The following is a 23,080-nucleotide window of genomic DNA, read 5'->3' as shown; positions in this document are numbered from 1 at the left end:
CTTCAAGACCAAATGGAAGTTGTCCCCGTGAGTACCAACCCCCTCCCCCACTGGCTCCATCTAGGCACCAACAAGGATCCTCACCCCTGACGATAATGGGGTACACTGTCAATCAAAAGATAGTGTTAAACTCATCCAGAATAAATCAATCGACCATGTTTAAGGGGAGGGAAAAGATCACATTTTCAAATGCCAGCATGTCACCTCTAATACGGTCTTTAATGTAACCAACATAGTTTAGGCACACGGAAAATGAACCACTGGAAGCACTAGAAATGTGATTTCAAGAGGCAGCACGGCATTCAATTTTATGCACACTGTCACCTAAATTATTTGCAGCTCGAGTATGTCACGCTCTTTAAATTTCCCTCTGGGTTCAGTTTTCACAGTGTCCCACAGTTTTGATCTGTCATATTTTCATTATCATTTGGCTCAAAATTCTTTTTAATTTCCATGAGAGTTCTTCGTCCATCCGTGGGTTACTTAGGAATTCGAACCAGATTGCTTGATTTCGAAACATTTGGAGATGTCCTCCCTTTTTCTTCTTCCCTTGATTTCTTGTTTAATTCCACTGTGAATAGAAAACATCCTGAATAATTTCAGTTCTTCTAACTTTGTTGAGATTGGCTTGGTAACATTTGGTAAGTGTTCTCTGAGCACTTGAGAAGAATGTGTGAGATCTGTGGCTGTTGGGTAAAGAGTTCCACTCTGCTATCAATGGAGTCACGTCTGTTAATTGCATTGCTCATATCCTCTACACCCTTATCGATTTTTTATCAGAGAGAGGAGTTTTGAAATTTTCAATTATGACTGTGAATTTGCAATTTCTCCTCTACACCCTTATCGATTTTTTATCAGAGAGAGGAGTTTTGAAATTTTCAATTATGACTGTGAATTTGCAATTTCTCCTTTTCTCTGTTAGCCTTCGTTTTGTGTGTATTTGGAAACTATATTATTAGTGCATACTAATTTAGAATTGTTTTGTCTTCCTGGTGGATGGCGCCTTCATGATGCAAACTCCCTCTTTCTCTCTAGCAAAGATTCTTGCCTTAAAGTCTACTTATCTGATGTTAAAATAGCTGTGCCTGCTTTTCTTGATGTGTGTTTACATGTTGTATCCTTTTCCATCCTTTCACCTCTACCTTGCAAGCAGCACTGAGTTAGGGCTTGCTTTTTATCTGAAGCTTGCTCTCTTGTATTGAACATTTTCTCTTGGTCGTTGTATTTCAAGTTTTATTGTGATGTTCCTCGGTGTGGTTTTCTTTATGTTTATCTGCTTGAGTTTATGCTTCTTAAATCTGTGGCTTGATATCTGTGGCTTGATCTCGTTCATCCAGTTTTTTTTAAATGATCAGTTGTTACCTCTTCAGATATTGCTTCAACATCATTTTCTAGCTCCTCCCTTTTAGGGACTCCAGTTATATGTATGCTAGAACTTTTCTTCACATCCAATATGTCTCTCTTATGGTCTTGTCTGTATTTTCCATGTTTCTCTCTCTCTGTGCATCAGTCTGTTTATTTTTCTCGTGACCTATCCACTGAATCATTAATTCTCTCTTCATCTGTGCCCAATCTGCTGTTAAACTGATATATTTATTTGTCAATTCTGGATAATATATTTTTTTTAATTTAGAACTTTTCATTTACTTTTATATGTTCCGATTCTCTGGTGGAATCTCCATCTTTTTATTTTCTTGAGCATATTTCACCATTATTTTAAAGCCCATACTTGATAAATCCAGTATTTAGATGATCTATGAATCTATTATTATATTCTGTCTTCTTCTCTTGGTCCTGTCTCCTAATATGCCTGGGAAATTTTCAATGAGTGGTGAACATTAGAACACAAAATGTGAACACTATCTGGCTGAGCCTTCAACTTACACAAGGTAACTGAGGAGGTGCAGACAAACTTAATCCAAGTGGGGACTGAGCTGTTTTGAGGCTGGATTTCCATCTTTGAGAGGCCTGATCTATTTCTAATGTGCCCTTGCTCCTAGAACGTAGTCCTTTAGGGGTCAAACTGAAAGCCTGAATGTTTACCGGGAACACCCCGCCTCGAAGACCCTAACCTCCAGCAGCTACCCCATAACACTGTGAGCCTGCCAAGAGCTCTGTTCATCTCTGCAACCTTTGGGTTGTGGTTTTTGCTTAGTTTCCCTTGACCTCTGTCTCTTACAATAGCTCAGGTTATTTGGCTCCTGTCTGCACTCCCCTCCTCTATGGCCCTTCCAGTCTTGGCCCTTCGAGCCCCAAATGTCTTAGTAGGACTGATCCCATTTTTGTCTTCCTGGATGCTGAAAGTTCTGCTTACGCTCTTTGCTCTTAGCAGAGCCTTTTTGCTCAGTTTCCCAAATTCATTATTCATGCCGCTTATAAATCAGTATACACTGTGAGATGAAAAGCAGCATTGACTGTCAGGCTCAACTTAATGAGTTTTTCTTCCCTCCAGAATCATGGCTTCTAAAGATAGGATATCCTGTAGCTCTCCAGTGCCTTCAAACACATGTGTGAGTTTTTTTTCTGCTCCCCACCACCACCACCCCCAGGTTTCAGGTGTCTTTTTGTTGTTGTTACTATGGAAATTTTTTTAAATTTTTAATTGATGTATTTTTTAATCCTCCTTTTCCAGTTATTCTCAGTGATAAGTCAGCTCTGCTACAGGAGAGCTCACCATTCCTGGGCCTTTTGGCTTCTCTATCATTACATATGCTATGCCCTTGTTCCTTGAAGACTCAAATAAATTATCACCTCCCCCTGAAGCTATCACTGTCACCCCTTCCAATCCTGTGCTATCCAGGTGACATTCGTTAAGAGCTTCCTCCTCTTGGCTCCCAAGTGTCTTAGCCATATCCACATTGCTTGCTACTTGGCATAATTTGCCAATGAAGAGTTCCAGACCAGCAATCCATAGCATCCTACAAATAGGAATATTATATTTGGCCCATGCTCTATGTTTCCAATGTTAAGGTCATTGATGACAGCTAAGAATCAGGACACAATCTTTTAATTGTAGCAGCTTCTGAGAAGAATCTAAAGGTCTGGACTCCCTGAACCTAAATTCCACATAACAGCAACCAGCTATGGAAGAGCTGTTTCGCTTTCATGGGGCAATGACTCGCAGGTTTTCAGTCCTGACCAGCCTCTCTGGTCGTATACCCAGCACCTGACTTATCTCAATTACCTAACAACTACTGTTGGCATTTGAGTTTGTAATCTTGGTCTCTGTGTGTGTCTCCCTACCAGTCGGAGAGCTCCATATGAACAGATGGTATGTCTTTTCACCTCTCTCCCAAGCCCATCCCTGGCATGGCAGCAATGGTCGATCCATATCTGTAGATATACCTCTACAAAAATGCTACCTACGTGTTTTTAGGGCTGTGAAACTATTCTGTAGGATGCATAGTGGTGGATATGTGACATTATACATTTGTCAAAACCCATAGAACTGTACCACACAAAGAATGAATTCTAATGAAAACTATGGGCTTTCACTAAAAATATTTCAATCTTGGTTCGTCAGCTGTAACAAATATTCCACACCAGAGCAAGATGTTAATGCTTAGGGGAAACCGTGAGGCGACATGCATGGGAACTCTGTATTTTCTGCTCAACTTTTCTGTAAACCTAAAACTGTTCTAAACTTCCTCTTATTGGGAAAATTAAGTGAATGTAAATGCTATTAATCAGAATGATAAGTGATAAAAGAAGGCAACTAGGGCGCCTGGGTGGCTCAGTCGGTTAAGCGCCTGCCTTCGGCTCAGGTCATGATCCCAGGGTCGTGGGATAGAGTCCCGCATCGGGCTCCCTGCTCAGTGGGAAGCCTGCTTCTCCCTCTCCCGCTCCCCCTGCTTGTGTTCCCTCTCTCGCTGTGTCTCTCTCTGTCAAATAAATAAATAAAATCTTTAAAAAAAAAAAAAAAGAAGGCAACTAAATCTGGCAAAATAAGCTTCTCCCAGGGGATTCAGGTCAGGACACAAGAACAACAATATTTACCAATGGATCCCCACCTATACCATCACTTTTAGGGACAGCAGAAAATAAGCCACTGCTGTCTGGGGGTGTGGGTGAAGAGTGACCAAAACACACTTAAGGTCATGGCTGAGCAGGCTTGCACACTCTTGGTCAGGAGTGATGGAAGGACAGGAGGAAGTTCAAATAATAGCCTATGGAGGAAAAACCAAGCTGACCACCAAAAAGACCCCAAAAGGCCAGTGGAGAGCAGAAAGTAAAGCCCACCATTTCCTGCTCCCTGGGACCTGGACCGCCCAACCCCATCGTGCCATGGAAGATTTTCCAGGTCTGATGATTTGTCTTATGTTTTGTATCCAGCCTAACAGGGGACTTCACCTTCATCCACTCTGCTCACCCATCCTAATGTGCTTATCAGTTTTTTCAACAGCCCCCCCCCTTTTCTTCCTGCTTCTTACCTATCAGGTTCAAGAAGGGAAAAGAGAAGCAAAGGCTTGTAGATTGTAAGCTCCAGCAGAGCAGGGAACAAAGTTGTTTTGTTCGCTGAAATACGCATAGCAGATACGTCACTGATGATTGTTGAATGAGCAAATACAGTATCCTACAAAATGTGCAGCTTCAAATTACGAAGTAGCAGAGGGGGACAATGGAGCCTCTGTTGTGAAGGGTGCCACATAAGCCACTTTTCAATCAAACATGCAGGTATTTCCAAGGACCCATCCACATCTGTGCATCTTCAGCCCCATGCCATCCCATCTTTCTTCAGGCTGCATGGCTGCATGGCTGCGGGCATGCTCAGTGAGCCCCCTGCTGGGAGCTGTGGGCACTGCGAGGTGACCCATTGCTCTTGCCTGTTCTGACGGTGGGTAAAGAATGGGGAGAAGGTCAGCTCCAGCTCTGCTACAAGACCTCTTTGCATATGTCGAGCTGGGTGGTGACCTGGACACCCTCAGAGTGGAATCTCCATGGAAAATAAGTATGCTTTGTTTTTTTTAATGAATGGATTTGGTAAAATGTTTTTTTACTTTTTCCTAGACATCGCCTGGTGGTATTACCAGTATCATAGAGGTAAAAAAGTTTAAACTAACTTGACTACTTTGGTCACATTACTTTCAAAAAAAAGAGCTTCTTAATCAAATATATTTTGCAATTAGTCTACTCACTCACCAATTTTCTTTGCCTCTTGTTAAGAAACCCCACCTAGATAGAAACTGTTAAAAACATTCTTGAGAGACAAGTTATAGGAAAAGCTTTGCTCCCACTAAGAAACTGATATGTTTTTTCTCTCATGGGCAACAAGATATATGGAAAAGCTCAGAGCCAGTTTGTGGTTCAAGTGTAGTCACTGCTTGGAACGAATGACCTGAATTTCTAAGTTCTTTTTTTCCCCATGGTCTTGACCTCCTAATCTAATTAACGTTTTCTAGGGCACTTTTTTCTTATTACTTTATCTCTTTATTTTATTATATTTATTTTATATAATCAGTTTTAAGTCCTTTGTGAAGCAAAATGGAATGTGTTTAAATAAACAAATAGTGAGGGAGAGAAAAGTTGGCTGACTAGGCGGTGAGTGAGGTAAGAAAATGTAGGTAAGTGGGAGGTAAGCAGGAGAGATCAGGACCTCAAATGCCTATGGGGTCAGGAAAGTAGCATAAATGAATTAAGTGAGCCACAGATGAACAGGGGGAGCACTAGAGACTTTGGCTGCTCAAAGGGAACAGCCTCTGCTCAGCTCTTGTAAACTATTGCTTTGTGAGAATTTGACACCAAAGTTGTCAGATAATCCCATTTTCCAAGAGAAATAAAAAATCCTATTTTGTCAACCTCTCATCTTGAAATATTGGCAGTTAGTTCCAAAAACAAAAACAAACAAACAAAAACCCCATCACATTTTATAGACTAAACAAGATCTGTCTTTGGTCTGCATTCTATGTCAAGGGCTACCATTTTGTAATGTCAAAACCAGATGGGGGATTATAAAGTCTAACCCAGAGACCCTAAGATGGAGAGACTATTTTCTAGCCCAGGGAGAAGGAGGTCATCAGGCCATGGTTTTTTTACTACAGTCATGGTCATGGAGCTAACAGAGGAGATACTCACTAGTGAGGAGACCAAAGGCTTGGGTCCTCCTACAGCTCATAGTCTCAGGGGCTAACTTATACACTGGCACAGAGTTTATCAGGAGCAGAGCTCCCAACATTGCAAACTTTGTAACATTGGTTACAAACCACTTTCCAGTCTGTGCTTGAGGCAAGCAGAAGCCAATGTAGGGGCACATGGAAGCCAGATCTATAAAAGAGACCCCGGACTGGCAGGATTCTAGGTCCCGTTCTGTCACGGACTGGCTGTATGACTCAGGCAAAGCCCATGTAGTGACAGACTTGGAAGAGATTGCCTGTGTTAGAAGCCCTTAACATAGGCTCCACATGTTTAAAATATGCAGGACCTAACTAAAAATACAGGAAAATGCCATAATTAGGTGCATTTTCTTTTTCTGAGGGTCTAAAGCTTTCATCCCCCATTCAGAGGAGTCTGTGACCTCAAAACAATAAGGACCACTTAATCTGAATCTTCTCCAACTTACCCTTTAGTCTGGGAATTTCCTGCTATAAATCCCCTACAGTTGGTTCTTCTATCTTGCTTTAACTACCCACAGTAATAGACAATTAATCACTGTTTAAGATATCCATGGTTAGAAAATCTCCTTATTTGTTAGGACACTCATCTTTCTAATATTTGGATAAAGAGAGTAATGGTTCCCCCACTCCCCACCACACACAAGGTTGTAATGGGACAACAGGCATGAAAACATTTTACAGATTAAAAGTACTTTACCAACTGAAAGTATTTTAATTTATTCTTATTATGTAGTTATCGCCATAATATTACATTTCTAGGTTCTTTTGATGTCTACCATTCAAACTCAGCCTTAGTAATTGGCTCACCATTACTTTTAATAACAAAAATAATAATAAGCAATATTTTGCCTTGCAGAATTATCTTAACAGACCTCAAAAGGAACTGTCAAGGTGGCTCCCCACCTATTAATTCTGTTTTCTTCTTCCTCCAACCAGGGAGCTGAGCAGCCCTCCTTCCTTTACTGGGGCCACCTGGGCGGTACCCAGGGACTCCCTGGAGGTGGGGGGGGGGGCAGGGTTGGTGCAACAGGAGGAATGTGGAAACCTCAGCAGCCCCTTCAGAAATTTCTTCAGAATATATTTACAGTGGTTGGAACCAGACAAAGGCGGTGAAGGGAGAACAGGCATGAGGGAAGGGAATGCTGAGATGTGGGCCCTTCTAGAACGTTGTCACAAGTTATAGACAACTTAGATCTTCCATTCACAGGTCATGACACATGAGGGTCACAATCAGCATAATTTTACAAAGGAATAGATTAAAATTGAGAACAGAGTACATCTCACATTAATAGAGGAAAGTGTTCAAGGAATTTTTCCTTCAAAATGTTTCATGAAATCTTTGTTTATATGTGTGTATATACTGGAGCGTGATGTAAATTGTCGTTCTTCCTATGAAACACAGTAAAACAAAAAATTGGGAACCACTGGTTTAAGACATGCAGGCTACTTCCCAGCATCTTGATCCCCAAAGACATGAATTTCCTTCAGTGACTGATGCTCCCACAGCCTGACAATTAGGAGGTGATGAAAAGTAAAACCAAAACAAAGCTTAGCAGTCAGCATCCCAATATTCAGAAATTACGGAATCTGATATGGAAATCGATCCTGCTGCCCAGACAGCAAACAAATCATTTATTGATAAAGGCAATTTCTCCCTTAATGAAGTGGGCCTAATATTGGATATTTCAGTAACTACTTAGTGTATTTATAATAGAGATGGTAAGTGCAGCTTATGAATTGGAAAGATTCTCTTAAACTTCCTCAAAGAGACTTCCCTGATCTTGTGAAGAATTTGGTCACAAGAAGATTAATAGAGATGAGCCAATATTGCAAAAGAAGTCTTTTAAGCTTCTGCATAAGTTAAACTGGGAAAGATATACCAGACACCTGCAAAAATACATCATTTCTGTCTTTCTGGTTTACATTTTAATAGTTCACCTTTTTTCCGAGTTTTAAATATCTGTATTTTTCAAAATAAAATTGCTATTAAATCTAATACTGCGAAATTTAAACCAACAATTTTATTTCTATTTTTAAATGAGCTAAAAATATATGTGAGTATTCTGAATTAGTTTTATGTGGGGGGGGAGTTGCTTTTGGGGGGGGAATGGCCCTTTGATTTACATAGAAATGCTGCAGTGTTTAGGTAATTGCTACTTAACTTGTTAGCTACAAACATAACAATAATTAAAGGCTCTGTAAGAATTACAAAGAAATCGGTCACTTGTAGCTATGTTGTATAATCGGAGTATCTTATTTATATTGAATAATCTGCCCTACACCCCAGAGGATAAGGTGATACCTGTTGCCCAGCACATAAGAAAGATGACCAAGTACCAAGTTCTTCTGCCTCTCCCTTGGAACCTTACCCAAATGTCCATTTCCTTAGGAAGATGTCCAAGATACAAACTCACTTTGATGGATTCCTTTTGTTTTGAGATCACAGTCTCAAAAGAAGAAGTGACAACTGGAGGGCAAATCTGGTAGCAAGAGCTTGGCACTGACTGGAGAAATGTACTCAGTGTTAAGCACCTGCTCATCCTATTCTCTCAGACAGAAACGCAGCCTGTCCCCACTCTCCATGGTCATGGGATGCGATGTGGAGTGTGCGCGTTCCCAACACCCTGTCCATTTCATCACTATTCTTGCCAGCCCAGATTTACAGTCGTTCAATATATGGATTTGGTAATGTCTGCACGACAACAACGGGCAGAGAAGGTTAGCCGACAATTGATACTTGATTGGAGTAAATTTATAGAAAGCGTCTGGCAGGACCCAAAGGAAAACACTCATTTATCCTTCTGGGATGGTAAAACGTTGAAACTTCCACTTATTTGGATTTTGTGATCCTTCAGTAGGTGATGGGCGGATTTCTTGCTTTCATAGACTGACACTTTCTCAATAACTAGTACAAAATTACATTATTTTGTCATATTTATTGGAGGAACAAACTGCTACTTCAGACAACTGTTTTCTGAGCTCTTCAAATGCTTTCAGAAGATTTGATTTATATCAAGTAGTTCCCATTTAAGTCATCTTCCTATTATTTAAGAACATCTAATAGATATTACAAAACAACACTGTAAAATGCATTTGCATTCTTAAGTTAATATTTCACATGCCATAATTGGAACTCTTTGCTAAATCGTGTTAGACTTCATCTAATTGTACCAAATGGTAAGGCTTTGCTCTACCTTTTTAATAGATTTGTTTCCCTTCCCTGTTTGGAAGCTGTTAACCATTCCACTCACTTACCTGTGTCTCTAACGTGGCTCAGCGAGCAGCAAATTGAATGTGCAAAGAAGTTATTTTGAAAGAAAGGGAAATGTATTCATATAGACTTACTTTGAGCCCATCTACCCTCATCTCCACTTGGAATGTGTTTCTCTCCAGCCTGAAGCTCCCTCCCTGTGTGGTCTGACACAGCTGGCCCAAAGGCTGGACCGAGTGTGAGACAGAAGTGACTAGGCAGGGGGCGGGGGGAGGCCCAAGGGAGAAAGATCATCTGCACTGTGACCCCAGCCCACGACCCTGTGTACCAGGTCACAACACCACTCTTTTGACAGCCAAGACTGTGGTCTGACGAGTGGCCACTGAGGTCAGCCCCTCCAACGCCATCTCCTCTGGTTCCAGATAAGATTGAAGATGAGTTGGAAATGACCATGGTTTGCCATCGGCCCGAGGGACTGGAGCAGCTTGAGGCCCAGACCAACTTCACCAAGAGGGAGCTGCAAGTCCTTTATCGAGGCTTCAAAAATGTAAGGCCCACAGGGCATCTGAAGGCCCAGGCAGAATTTCCCACCTGAAGCTAAGTCTTCCAAATGCCAACAGGGCCCATCAGGGAGCTCTTCCATATATGTAGTTGTAAAAGAAAGGCCAATTCTCTAAAGGGGGCATGAAAGCAAGATCACCTGGCTAGAAGGAAAGACTCCAGGCAAGAATGAGACAACCTCGATAGATGGGAAACTGGCCAGTAGCCCAGGAACTTCACGGGATGGCAGGCACAACAGTGGAGAATTCACCTTGGCCCAGCTTCTAGCCTTAGCGTAACCCATTCACCCTGTCAATATTGTCCATCCTGATGGGATTTAGCTCTGTGCTAACTGAGCTCATGGAGACTGATGTGTAAGCCTGAATGCCAATGTATTAATTTGCCACATCATTTCCTATATTAAACCTCATGATAGCCTTGTTGGGAAGGTACTGTTAGCCCCATTTTACAGGTAAGGACATTGAGGATCAGAGCCTAACTCACTCAAAGCCACAAAGCCTAGAAGAGGCTGAGCCAGGATCCAAATCCAGGTCTTCCTAAGCCCAAATCCCAAGCTCTTTCCACCTCACGGTGCCCATTCTCATCATTTTGTAAAGCAGCTTCAGTCCTAAGGTGGGTCTATGTCCCAGCTACTCACTTGGAGACACAGAATTGTGCAGGTGGTTGTCCAGTCCCTGCTCATCAGGGATAATAGGGAAAAATAAAATCCCAAGGCTGGACCCAGTCTCCTCTTTCTGGGGTGGGCCCCCATCCCTCCCACTTACTCTCTCGCCTTCATACAGGAGTGCCCCAGTGGTGTGGTCAATGAAGAAACATTCAAACAGATCTACGCTCAGTTTTTCCCTCATGGAGGTGAGTCTGATCTTGAAAAGATCCTTCCCACCTCCCTCTCTGGTGAGCAGCCTTTCTTCCTCCAAGTTCATGCTTCTTGTTATCTGCCTCCTCCTCAAGGTCAAGGACAACTCAGGGTAAGATTTCCCTCCCTTATTACAAGATATGGAATTAGCTAAAGCTTTAGCAGAAAAGAGCTCTGAAATGGATCATTTCCAGGAGAGGAGAGATTAACAAAGCAATATCACAAAGTCTCATAACAGCTCTAGACAGCAGGCACTGCACTATATGCCCAATGGGGCAACTACGTCTCAGAGAAGTTAAGCAATTCACTCAAGGTCACACAGCTAGTAAGTGGCAGAGCAGGATTCCACCCCACAAGCGTCTGATGAAAAGCTTTGCCCTGTTGGTCCCACCATTGTGCCCCAAGCTCTCCATTCTTTCCCTCACAACAGCTGAGGCAAGGTGGAATTTTGAAAGAGAACTTTAATAAATACCAGAGACTGCAGAAATAAATGAATCCAAGAAGATGGAGGGAACATAAAGTAGTGCATCTGAGTCCAGGTTAATGAGTGCTCCAGGCCTATGGCCACTGTGTTGCCATGCCTGACTGCTGAAGGAAGCTGCTCTGGCTCCATGGGCCTAGGACATCTGTGGCTTTTCCCATGGCTTCCATGTGTCACATGCCGACTCCTTTCCTGCCCCCGAGAGTTATCCCCTGCAGGAGCCCTCCCTGATCCTGGGTCCTGACGAAATGGAGATCCAAGTGTCCCGAACATTTCTTAGGCTCTGTTTCCCCTGGGCCTCTTCAGCAGCAGAGGGGGCCTTCCTAGGTGTGGGGACCCACTACAGGGTCCCTACCCAAGTTGCAGGGGGCAGGTACGGCTTCACCCCACACAGGCCCCAGAATCACTGTTGTCGAGTTCTATTGAGCCACATTTTTTTGAATTTTGATCATGTGGCAGGCCTGGTGATGGTTTTGATGATGTGACTATGTGAAAAATTTAACATGCTTTTTCAAAAATTCGAAGAGATAGGTCTTGCTACATCCCTTTGTAAGAGATGGGAGAAAGGCGCTAAGAGATATTCTGCTAGATGCCTGTGGTCACACAGCTAAATAGGGACAGAGCTGCTAACCAAGCCCAGGTCTGTCTGCTCCCTGGTGAGTGCTCACTCATTGCACTACCACTTGGGAGAGCTTCTTCTGTACACAGTTGCCATGTTACCCACACACCAAGAATTACCCACCCAGGCAGGCAGGAGGGTCTTTCTCCCGGGAAGACTAGATGGAGGGGCAAGGGCCTGTCTTTGCTGTAAGAACTTCCCACCTAAACCCCAAGACAGCCACCTGGGTCCCAGTTTCCACAGTGGGTTTGCCCACACCCCGTTTCCACCTTCCCATCACCCCAGCAGCACCCTCTTCTACTTCTTATTGTTTCCAAGCGTTCTCGCTCCCCTCTGTGAAGCCCCGGCTCCCGTCACCTGCCTTTCCTTCTGTGCCTTGCAGATGCCAGCATGTATGCTCATTACCTCTTCCACGCCTTCGACACTACCCAGACAGGCTCTGTGAAGTTCGAGGTACGCTTGTCTCTGAGTCCCGGGGCCCCCCCCCCACCTCCTCCTCTAAGCTGTGGCCTATTGAAGGGACAGTTGGATCATCAGACACTTCAGTCCTTTGTCCACTTAACAAGCATTTCCTAAGATAGGGAAGGATGCAGCAGCTGCCCCTCCCCTCCAGGAGCTCAGGGCCTCGAGGGACTACAGATAACAGCTGAATAGCTCACATGCATGGAGCTAGCCATGTGACAGACTCTACACTAGTGCCTTGCATGGATTAATTCATTTAGTCCCCACAGTAACCCTACAAGGTCCAGTTCTATGATTTATTACCAGTTTGCAGAAGAGGACAGTAAGGCAGAGAGAGATGGAGTGGCTTTCCCAAGGTCAAAGAGCTAGGAGGTGGTAAGAGAGGGTTGTGAACTCAGGTAGTAGATTGTAGCCAGTCTTAGGGTAATTGGAGCTGTGGGATAAGGCACTACCAGAAGAGTCTGGAGATGTCAGCACACACATTCTTCCTCAAAGAGACTCTGTCCCCTAGAATGGGCAGGGTAGGGAATGGAAGGGGGGCTGCTTTCACTGAGGTAGGCCATATCCTTCAGGGGACAGCGGACATGGGAGATACCATTCGGTACAAACAGTCATAGAGTCTGACCTGAAGACAGAGCTGCGGCCCACTCCATGGCTTGGTGGTTAATGTCATTTATGCCTCTTCTACTTGTCAGGACTTTGTAACTGCTCTGTCGATTTTACTGAGAGGAACCGTCCATGAGAAGCTAAGGTGGACATTTAATTTGTATGACATCAATAAAGATGGATACATAAACAAAGAGGTAAGTGAGCTGAGGCGAGGGGCATGAAAGAGCTACAGTGAAGGCATCTAATTATAAGCAGAAAACAGCCCCAGTCACAATCACGAGGAGGAAGTTGTCTGAATGAAGAGGGATCTGCTTTGGGGCTAACAGAGCTGATTCCTGGCAAAAGGAAGAAGGTCACCTTTGACCTCCCCCATTGCTCTACCCTGCCCTGTTCCCAAGCACTCAAGAAAGGATTAAGCAGATTCATTCATTGTCACTGGGTCCCTTATATTCAATGCACATTCCAAAAGGGTGTCAATGCTTTTAGTGTAGACTTACTCTTCCCAGGGGAACCCACATTTAGCAGGTTGAGAGCCGCAAGTTAAAACTGAAAGTTGGAATGATCGAGTTGAAAACACCGTCTAGAAGAGAAGGGACATTTTTGAGGAAGAGGGGACTATAATAGGATCATATTGGCCACAATCTATTTTGCCTACTAATAAAACCATAGGAGGGGATGATGGCAGGTGCAGCTATCTCTAAACACATCACAAACAATTTCTGACTCTTCACTGCTTGACACTTTTAGATCCTCGGAGTTACATGTGGTGTCTAGACAATGAAATACCCACAGGTCTATCTCAAAACTCACTTTGATACCTACTGTATCTTGGTCTCTCAGTTGCAGCTTGGACCCTGTAACATCCCACTCCCCGAGTTTCTACGTGCTGGGCGCAGTGTCTAGAGCTACAAATGTCATCTCCAATTTTCACTTCAACCCTGCTGAGCTCTCTAATGTTCATGCCTCATTCATTCAGTCAAGTATTTGCTCAATGTATATTTGAGGGCTTGTAAGGTGTTCTAGGTGCTGAAAATAAAGTGGTGGATGATTCCCCTGAGTGTAAAAACCCTAATATCCACTAGTAACAGATATGTTCAATGAATTCCAGTAAATTCATGTAATGGAATAACAGGTGGCCATTTAAAGTCACACAAAAGTAAGAAGATGTAAAAATTCATCTGACACATTACATTTAAAAAATCACCTTATAGGGGCACCTGGGTGGCTCAGTCGGTTAAGCGACTGCCTTCGGCTCAGGTCATGATCCTGGGGTCTTGGGATCGAGTCCCGCATCGGGCTCCCCGCTCAGCAGGGAGTCTGCTTCTCCCTCTCCCTCTGCTCCTCCCCTCCACTCATGCTTGTTCTCTCTCTCAAATACATAAATAAAATCTTCAAAGAAAAATAAAAATCACTTTATAAATAGTATGTATAATATTATCTCAATTTTGTAAATAATTTAATGCTTCTATACCTACTCAAATTTATGATACTCCAAAATATTCAAATACTACTTCACCAAATATATAAAGAAAGGACCCTAAAATGGGACTTACAACACAGTTTTCAACCTTGGTGCAGTCATAATTCCATCACTGAATAACCTCACTAAGTCCTGCTCCCTCTTTCTTACTTGCAGACTAGACAAAATTGTCACCATTAATACCCATCAGACCTCTCTAGATGGCAGAATTAATAAAGTACCTCCTAAAAGAAAAAAAAAGTGTGCTTCCTAGAAAAGACAACTGGAACCTCTCCTGGCAATCATTTGGAGATAATCTCATCCAAATTAGGCAATGAAAATCCTGAGAGAGCAATCAAAATTGGTCTTTAAATCCTTTCTCTTAATAAAGGTACTCAGGAAAGAACCTATGATAATGTGGATGTGAGGGACTTATGAAGACATTTTAAAATAAACACTTGGAGGGGCGCCTGGGTGGCTCAGTTGTTAAGCGTCTGCCTTTGGCTCAGGTCATGATCCCAGGGTCCTGGGGTCGAGCCCCGCATCGGGCTCCCTGCTCAGCGGGAAGCCTGCTTCCCCTTTCACACTCCCCTTGCTTGTGTTCCCTCTCTCGCTGTCTCTCTCTCTGTCAAATAAATAAATAAATAAAATCTTTAAAAAATAAAAAAATAAACACATGGATAGAGACGTGTATCTCCTAGTTCTATTGGGAGGGCCTAAGACAATGACACCCTCTAGCAATGAGGATACCTTGAACCCAGACCTTGGTTTCTGAACACCATCCTCCAATTAAAGGAATCAATCTCCTTGCAGAAGTCAGTGATTCCAGGACTGGGAACAAGAAAATACAAGATCAGCCTGGAGTACCTTGTAGTGCTGGAAAATATTGAAGTGCTTAAAAAAGAAAAAAAGAAAAGGATGGGACATGTCAAAAAGCTACAGGAATCAGTCTGAAGGAGTTCCCAATCACCAAAACAGAACAATTTGAGCAACAAAATTAAAAATGTTAATATTAGATTATAAGCTATAAAATAAAGAAAATATCCATGAGTCCCTACTAAATTATATATACATAATTACAGATTATATATATTCAAATATGTGTTCAAATAAATAATAAATATGTATTCAAATAAATAATTGAATTCATAGACAAATGGGGGATAAGGGACAACTCTTCCTTAAAGAAGAATTCCAATTAATAAATAAAGAAGGAATAAAGGAAATACAAAATCAGCATTAGGCAAGTACCACAATAATAATTTTTGCAGGCAAGACCCACTGAAAGATACTAAAATCAGTGGAGGAACTTGACAGGCAGGCACCACCTTGATCAAGTCATCAAGGTTCACATCGCCATTAATAAGATATATCAACTCCCTGTACCTCTTTGACATGATGTGCCAAGAAGGATATAATATCACTTCTATGGTATTCTTGTCAAAAATGTATAACTTCAATCTTATCATAAGAAAACCAGGGACTAACCTAAACAGAGACATAAAATAACTTACCAGCACTATATCAGAAGTGTCTTGGTCTTGAAAGACAAAGGGTGAGAAACTGTCACAGGTTAGAGGAGACTAAGGGGACACACAACTAGATGGATGAGGGATCCTTAACCATAAAAAAGACACTAGGGAAAAATCTAATGAAATGTGAATAAGCTCCATAGTTTTGTTAATAGCCCTGCATAGCATTGTTGTAGCATTGTTAATTCCCTGGGTTTGATCACTGTGCTGGGCTTTGGCAAGTTAGGAGAAGCTGGGTCAAAGGTATACATGAATGTTCTGTTCTATTCTTGCAACTTTTGTGTAAGTCTAATATTATTAAAAATAGGTTAAAAACGAATAAAAACAATAAAATAAGCACATGGAATGAGGAGCAGCAGACAAGGAACCCAGGAGAAAGGCCGTTCCCTGGGTCTCCACAGACACTATTTCAAAGATCTCAAAGACAAGGCTGTCCTCCTACACCCTCTTTCCTGCATTACAAGGAGGGGCCATGGAATACTGTGCTTGGCCAGTGTGATCAGAACATCACAGAGCCACTCAACAGTTACTGGGTTCCTAGCCCATGCAGAGACCTTAGCAATGAAGGATCGTGTATATGTCCTCATGAGCTCACAGTCTTGAGGAAACAGAGCTGCACTAATAATAAGAACAACTTAACTCTTTTAACAAGTACTTAATGATCACTTACTCTGTACGGAGAAGCATTGAGAGATTAGAAAGAAAACATGACAGGATTTGTACCATCTATCAGGCCCCATAAAACAAGAAAGACTTTGTAGAAAGTGGTCTTTTGGTTACAAAGATAAAAGATCATCAACATAAACTAGCTTAAATTGAGAGGTTTCCTAAAAGGTATAGCTAGTCTGATGGAACATGTGAAATCCCCACTGAAGCTAGAAGGTTGTTAGTCTCCAGTCTCTCTCTCTCCCCTCACCTCTTCTTTCCTCTCTCTTCCCTCCCCCTCCTCCAGCATTGCTGAGATCAAGACGGTCACACTTTCTTCTGCAGAAATGACACATTCAAGTTGCTAGCAATATAGGGGTGGGGAGGCACAAGAGGAGGTTTTATAGCGTAACCATTCTGAGACACTGCCCATCTGGGGCTTCTCCCAGTCTTTGTAACTGTCTGTCTTCTTCATTTGTTTTTCTCAGAGAGCCTCTGAGTGTGTGTGATTGTGTATATGTGTGTGTGAGTGTGTGTATGAGAAACTGTGTGTGTATGTGTTTGTGTGTGAGAGTGTGTGTGAAAGAGTATGTGTGTGTGAAAGAGTATGTGTGTGTGAGAGAAAGTGTGTGTGTGAGAGAGTGTGTATGTGTGTGAATGTGTATATGTGTGTGAGAGAGATTGTGTGTGTGAGTGTGTATGTGTGAGAGGGAAAGATTGTGTGTGAGCGTGTGTGAGAGAGATTGTGTGTGTGTGAGTGTGTGTGTGTGTGTGCATGCAGGTGCCCATGCATGTGCTCATGAGAACATTTCTTGTCCCCCATCAGCGCCATCTCCTTTCTCCCTCTACTCTCTCCTCTCCTCTCCTCTTGCTCTCTTTCTCCCTGCATTTTTCTCATCTCTTCTACCTTCTGTGTATTTGCTCCATTTTACTCTTCACAGAAGTTCTACTCTTCTGCAGAAGCTTTTAGTGTCTGCTCTCACTCAAACTCAGGTAAATCCTGGAAATGGCTTGCCTGTGGCACCTACTCTGGCCCTAACTCCACTTGACCTTTGAGCTCCAGAGTTCTATCACTCCTGATTACATTTCTGTGCCTCATCACAGAAAAATAGAGTAGCTCAGCTTTAGTCAGATGTCCACCTTTGTTCCAAATAGCTGTGGTCACAGGGATAGGTCACCCAGTACAAACACAGCCACCTGGACCCAACCATTCAAAGGAATTGTGGAGTGGGGACAGGGTCTTCCAAAAATGGGGTGTGAGTTCATCGGTACACACACGTTCACCCCAATCCCACACATAACCCCTCACTGAGGATAATGCTCAAGAAAAGGTAACCTACCCAAGAGCCTCTGAAGGGGAAGAGAATTTCCCGCCACCCTCTCTCTAGGAGGAGGTTCGCAGTATATAGCCCCGTCGCTTGCTTTCTAACTCCCTCTCATCAGCCAAAGAGAGTCCCTGGGATCACCTTCATTCACAAGTATAACAAGAAGACCCAAACTGTCACCTAAAAACCTCATGGTTCCCATACTGTGCTTCCATATCATCTCTCCAGGAGATGATGGACATCGTCAAAGCCATCTATGACATGATGGGGAAATATACATATCCCGTGCTCAAAGAAGACACTCCAAGGCAGCATGTGGATGTCTTCTTCCAGGTAAGTGCACACACACTGTGCATGAGCTTTAAGCCCAACGTAGGCCAGTCAACCCACAAGCATCTGAACAAGTGGTGTGTGTGCAACTCTGTTCTAAGCATTGTAGAAAACAGAAAAGAATTACAAGATATGCTGACCTCAAGTAATAGATGATCTCATTAAGCAGGCAAGTATATACTACGGAATAGAATAGGGAAGTATATTACGAAGTATAAATGCTACCATATAGCCTCTAAGTTCCATAAAAATTCTTGGTGGAGCAGAGTAGCCAGAGAAGATGTCATTAAGCACGTTTATGCAGGTGTTAAGGCTTTATGTCTGGGGAGTAACGGGAAATAAAGTTGGAAACAAGGGTGGGCTGGGTTGAGATCTTTCATTGAAGAGGTTTAGCCTTGCTTGGATGACTACAGTTACTCCATAAGTGGAAGAGTGGCATGACCAGAATGGTGTTTTAGTAAAAAAGTAAGCTAGTGGTAAAGTTTTGAAGAATGTCCAAGCTCATTCTAGTCTAATCCTCTCACTTTGCAGATGGGAAAAGCTGAGGCTCAGAGAGGCTTAAAGACTCACTCAAGGTCATACAGTAAGTGACAGAGAAGAAGTCGAACCTCTCATGAGCAGCGTTCTCTCTGCCAGGTGGACAGGCTGGGAGAGAGTCTGGGGAACACATATTAGGGTGTCAGCAGAATAATCTGGTGATGAGGTAATGAGAGTCTGGAGCAAGTCTTTCCATTTTAAGGAAGCTCATGGGGGTCAAAGGGCTATAACCAGGGCCTGGATGGAGTTGTCTGGCCAGTGAAAGACCACCTTGATTCTCAGGGCAAAGGTGGTTAACAAAGAGCAAGTTTTGGAATGCAGATGACCAGGTTCGTTAAAGTTCTTCCTGTTGTCTTCCAGAAAATGGACAAAAATAAAGATGGCATCGTGACTTTAGATGAATTTCTTGAATCCTGTCAGGAGGTAAGGAGAGACCTCAGAGCACAAAACCTCTAGATCTGGGAAAGGAAATCTGGGGGCTGGGGACCAGCAGGAGGGCGAGAATGAGAAACCTGCGGCCTCAGGTCAGAGCCACCACCACCAACCCCACCAGCAGCAACTCAGAATTCCAACAATCTCCACTCCTCCAAATGGCCTGTGGTTGGTCTTGGCTAAACACAGTCTGAGCCAGACAGCCTGAGAAGGATTGGGGGTGGGGGGGATGTGAAAGCCCAGAGGGGGTCTCTGTGAAACCAAAGACTTCCCAAGTGGGCAACACTCATTTTTTAACCTGCTTCTGGCTCGATGACCCACTCCTCAGACCACAAGGGAGTAGCTGGGAAAAAAACCTAAAACTGTAATTCTCAAGCCGTAGTATACCCAAGAATTGCCCAGATGATTCTGAAAATGAACACTAGATGGGGGGCGGGGGGGGGAGGGTCCTGTAGAAATCTTTGTTTTAACACAAATGCCCTGGGGATCAAGGCTTCTAAAACTTTAATGGGCAACCCAACCTCCTTGAAGATCTGGTTAAAATGTAGATTCTAATTCAATAGGTCTGGAGGGGACTTTGAGGCGCTACTGTTCTAACGCTCTCCCAGGTCAAGCTGGTGCTGCAGGTCCTTGGACCACATTGTCACTCGTTGAAAGGATAGACTAGCCCAGAGTCTCTGCCAGAAAATGAACTGGAAATAGTTGCTTTCATCTGCTTTAGAAAAATGCATTTCCATCCCCACCTTATTTCAGAAAAGTACGCAGTCACTCTGAGCTCACCCAGTTAGAGCTGCAGGTGCACAAAACTGGGGAGAAGTCACCAACACGTACTGAGCACCTACCAAGTTTCAGGTATATGCATACACCTCACAACAGTTCTGAAAGGTGGTGGCGTTTTATCCAAGGTGATATTCAAAATATTCAATAATGAGAGTGGACTGAGAATTGACCACTCTTAACTGACCTTGACTAATGCCATGGAGCATGCCCTAAAGGGACCCTTCTAAGCTTGCCAGTCTGTTAGCTGACGGATCTTTGGGCGTTCCGGGGGTCCTGGACCAGTTACCAGAGAGACAGAGGGAAAGATGCTGGGTGGGAGGCTCAGGTCAGCAGTTATTTACCAACAAGGCTAGAAATATTTCAACATGTTAATCATCATGAACTGGGTGACCGGCAGAACTGATCATGCCCATTTTAAAGAAGAGAAAACTGAGACATTGCAAAGTTAAGAGATATGGCTAAGGCACAGTAGGTGACAGAGATCAGAGATGGAACCTGAACTCCATCATTCTAATTTTAAATTCTATGCCCTACTTAGGTGTCCTTTTTTAACTTTGCTTCAGAGGTGAGTGAAGTTCTTAAATTCGTTTAGTTTCTCACATTAGCAACCTCTATAGCTATTCATTAATTCACTTACTTTTTGCTCACAACCCACCCATAGGTAGATACTGTGATCGATGCTATTTTACATATAAAGAAACCGAGGCACAGAGGGATTAAATAATTGGCCTAAGGCCACCCAGCTAGTAAATGACAGATCCAGATTTGAATCTAGGCAGCCTGACTCCAGAACCCATAGACTTACTTTAAAAGTTCTAGCAACTTTTAAAAGATTTCAAACACCTAGAATCGACTTTTGTCTTTGTTGATTTTTTTTCTGTTATAGGTCTGCTTTCTGTTTTATCATTTGTGTTCTAAATTATCTTTTTCCTTCTATTTTATTTTAATTTAATTTGGGGGGCTTTTTTTCTAGCTTTTTGAGATGAAGATTTAGGTCATTCTTTTCAACCATTCTTTTCCAGTATGTTCACATAAAGGGATAAAATTTCCTTTAAGTACTGTTTTAGATCCCACATATTTTAATATGTCATATTTTCATCATATTTTAATTCAAAATATTTTCTTCTCTGACCCATGAACTTAAAAGTATGTTGCGGGGCGCCTGGGTGGCTCAGATGGTTAAGCGTCTGCCTTCGGCTCAGGTCATGATCCCAGGGTCCTGGGATCGAGCCCCGCATCGAGCTCCTTGCTTGGCGGGGAGTCTGCTTCTCCCTCTCCCTCTACTGTCCCACCTGCTTGTGCTCTCTCACTCTCTCTATCAAATAAATAAATAAAATCTTTAAAAAAAAAAGTATGTTGCTTAATAGCTAAGCATTTGAGGATTTTCTACATTCAATACTTATTTCTTAGAGAATATACACTAGAAAAAAGTAAAATAGAGAACATATAATGGAGACATGCAATAAAAAAATCAATAAAACCAAAATTTGCCTCTTTGCAAAAATTAATAAAATTGATAAATGCTTAGCAAGATTGATTTAAACAAAAGAGAAAGAGAGAGAAAGCTCAAACTATCAGTATCAGGAGTGGAAAGGGTAACAATGCTACAGGATTTACAGATTATAAAGATAATAGTTCATTATTTGACAAATTTGACAACATATGAAATCCACAAATTCCTTGCAAATATAATTTATCAAAACTAACACAAAAAGAAATAGAAAATCTGAGTAGTCCTATGTATGTTAAAGAAATTGAATCTGTAATTTAAAATTTTCCCATAAAGAAAATGGCAGACACAGATGTCTTACCCCATCAATTCTTTCAAACTCTTTCCAAGGAATAAGCGATATTAATCTCACACAAACTCAGAGAATAGAGAAAGAGGAAAAACTTCTCAACTTGATTTATGAAGCTATCATAACCCCAATATGAAAACATGGCAAAGCCATTACAAAATAAAATGTTCAAGCTAATATATTCCCTCTGGATATAGGAGTAAAAAATCAAATCCAGTAATATGTAAAAAAAAAAAAAGAACAGAAAGGTTTATTACAGAAATGCCAGTTTGGTTTAACATCCAAGAATCAACCAATATAATTAATAACATAAAAGAATTTTTAAAAAATGCAGTCATCTCAGTAGATGTCGAAAAATCATTTGATAAAATGCAGTTGCGCAGAGCTTCTTATAATATTCACTGTTTCACTCGATACTTTATTTCTTACAAATTTCTTAAGGCCAGGGTACCTAGGTGGCTAAGTCGGTTAAGGCTAAGTCTGCCTTCAGCTCAGGTCATGATCCCAGGGTCCTGGGATCAAGTCCCACATTGGGCTCCCTGCTCCGTGGGGAGTCTGCTTCTCCCTCGGCCTCTTCCTCTCTCTCTCTCATGAATAAATAAATAAAATTTTAAGAAACAACAACAAAAATTTCCTAAGGCCAGAGAAGGTGCTTCTTGCCTTGAATTGCTCACTCTCTGGGCCCCCACTCTTTTTTCCTATTTCTAGTGCCCTTGCAGCATTCTTTCTGCATGGGAAACCCACACTAGAGACGTGCTCACCATTACAGAGCTTCTCAGGGAGGAGCCTCAGAGAGTTCTAACCATCCTCTCTTTTCCCTCTCCTCCCCTCCCAGGATGACAACATCATGAGGTCCCTCCAGCTATTCCAAAATGTCATGTGACTATGGACATAGCCATCCAGCTCTCAGAGACATTGTACTGAACAACCACCTCTTAACACCTTGATCTGCCCTTGTTCTGATTTTGCACACCGACTCTTGGGACAGAAACACCTTTTACATTTTGGAAGAATTCTCCACTGGAGACTTTCTATGGAACCCAGCATCACATGGCTCAGTCTCTGATTGCAAACTCTCCCTTCTCCGTCTTCTTGAGAGAGAGAAGATGAAATTGGGTTTGTTTTGGAAGCATGCTCATCTCTTCATGCTGCTGCCCTATGGAAGGTCCCTCTGCTTGAGCTTAAACAGTAGTGCACACTTTTCTGCTTGCGTGACCCAGCCCACTGCCTCTGAGTCCAGCAGACCTTGATGTATCCGGAAGCAAGATGACCTGAGCCAAATGCACACCATCCTCTAGTGGCCTCCCAAACCAATGTGCCTGTTTCCCTTCT

At 42.5% G+C, this 23,080-nt stretch overlaps 1 protein-coding gene across 7 annotated transcripts in view; it reads left to right on the top strand.

Moving 5' to 3' along the window:
* The window catches only part of KCNIP1 (potassium voltage-gated channel interacting protein 1), a 330,114-nt gene extending 307,483 nt beyond the window's left edge, over nucleotides 1-22,631 (top strand). For 3 of the 7 annotated variants that reach the window (XM_021698216.1, XM_044916843.1, XM_044916845.1), the window contains exons 2-8: nucleotides 9,744-9,868; nucleotides 10,665-10,734; nucleotides 12,221-12,291; nucleotides 12,996-13,103; nucleotides 18,099-18,203; nucleotides 19,098-19,160; nucleotides 22,584-22,631. In XM_021698216.1, the coding sequence (XP_021553891.1) occupies nucleotides 9,744-9,868; nucleotides 10,665-10,734; nucleotides 12,221-12,291; nucleotides 12,996-13,103; nucleotides 18,099-18,203; nucleotides 19,098-19,160; nucleotides 22,584-22,631 (590 nt within the window). Of the gene's footprint in view, nucleotides 1-5,007; nucleotides 5,041-9,743; nucleotides 9,899-10,664; nucleotides 10,735-11,109; nucleotides 11,123-12,179; nucleotides 12,292-12,995; nucleotides 13,104-18,098; nucleotides 18,204-19,097; nucleotides 19,161-22,583 lie in introns of those variants that run through there. The other 4 variants (XM_021698208.1, XM_044916844.1, XM_044916842.1 and 1 more) reach the window with 3 other exon arrangements.
* The last annotated feature ends 449 nt before the right edge of the window (nucleotides 22,632-23,080 follow it).

Source organism: Neomonachus schauinslandi, chromosome 7 (assembly GCF_002201575.2).
Source record: "Neomonachus schauinslandi chromosome 7, ASM220157v2, whole genome shotgun sequence".
Taxonomy (NCBI): Eukaryota; Metazoa; Chordata; class Mammalia; order Carnivora; family Phocidae; genus Neomonachus; species Neomonachus schauinslandi.
Note: the sequence above shows the minus strand (reverse complement) of the source record. Positions and strands in the feature narration are given on the sequence as shown.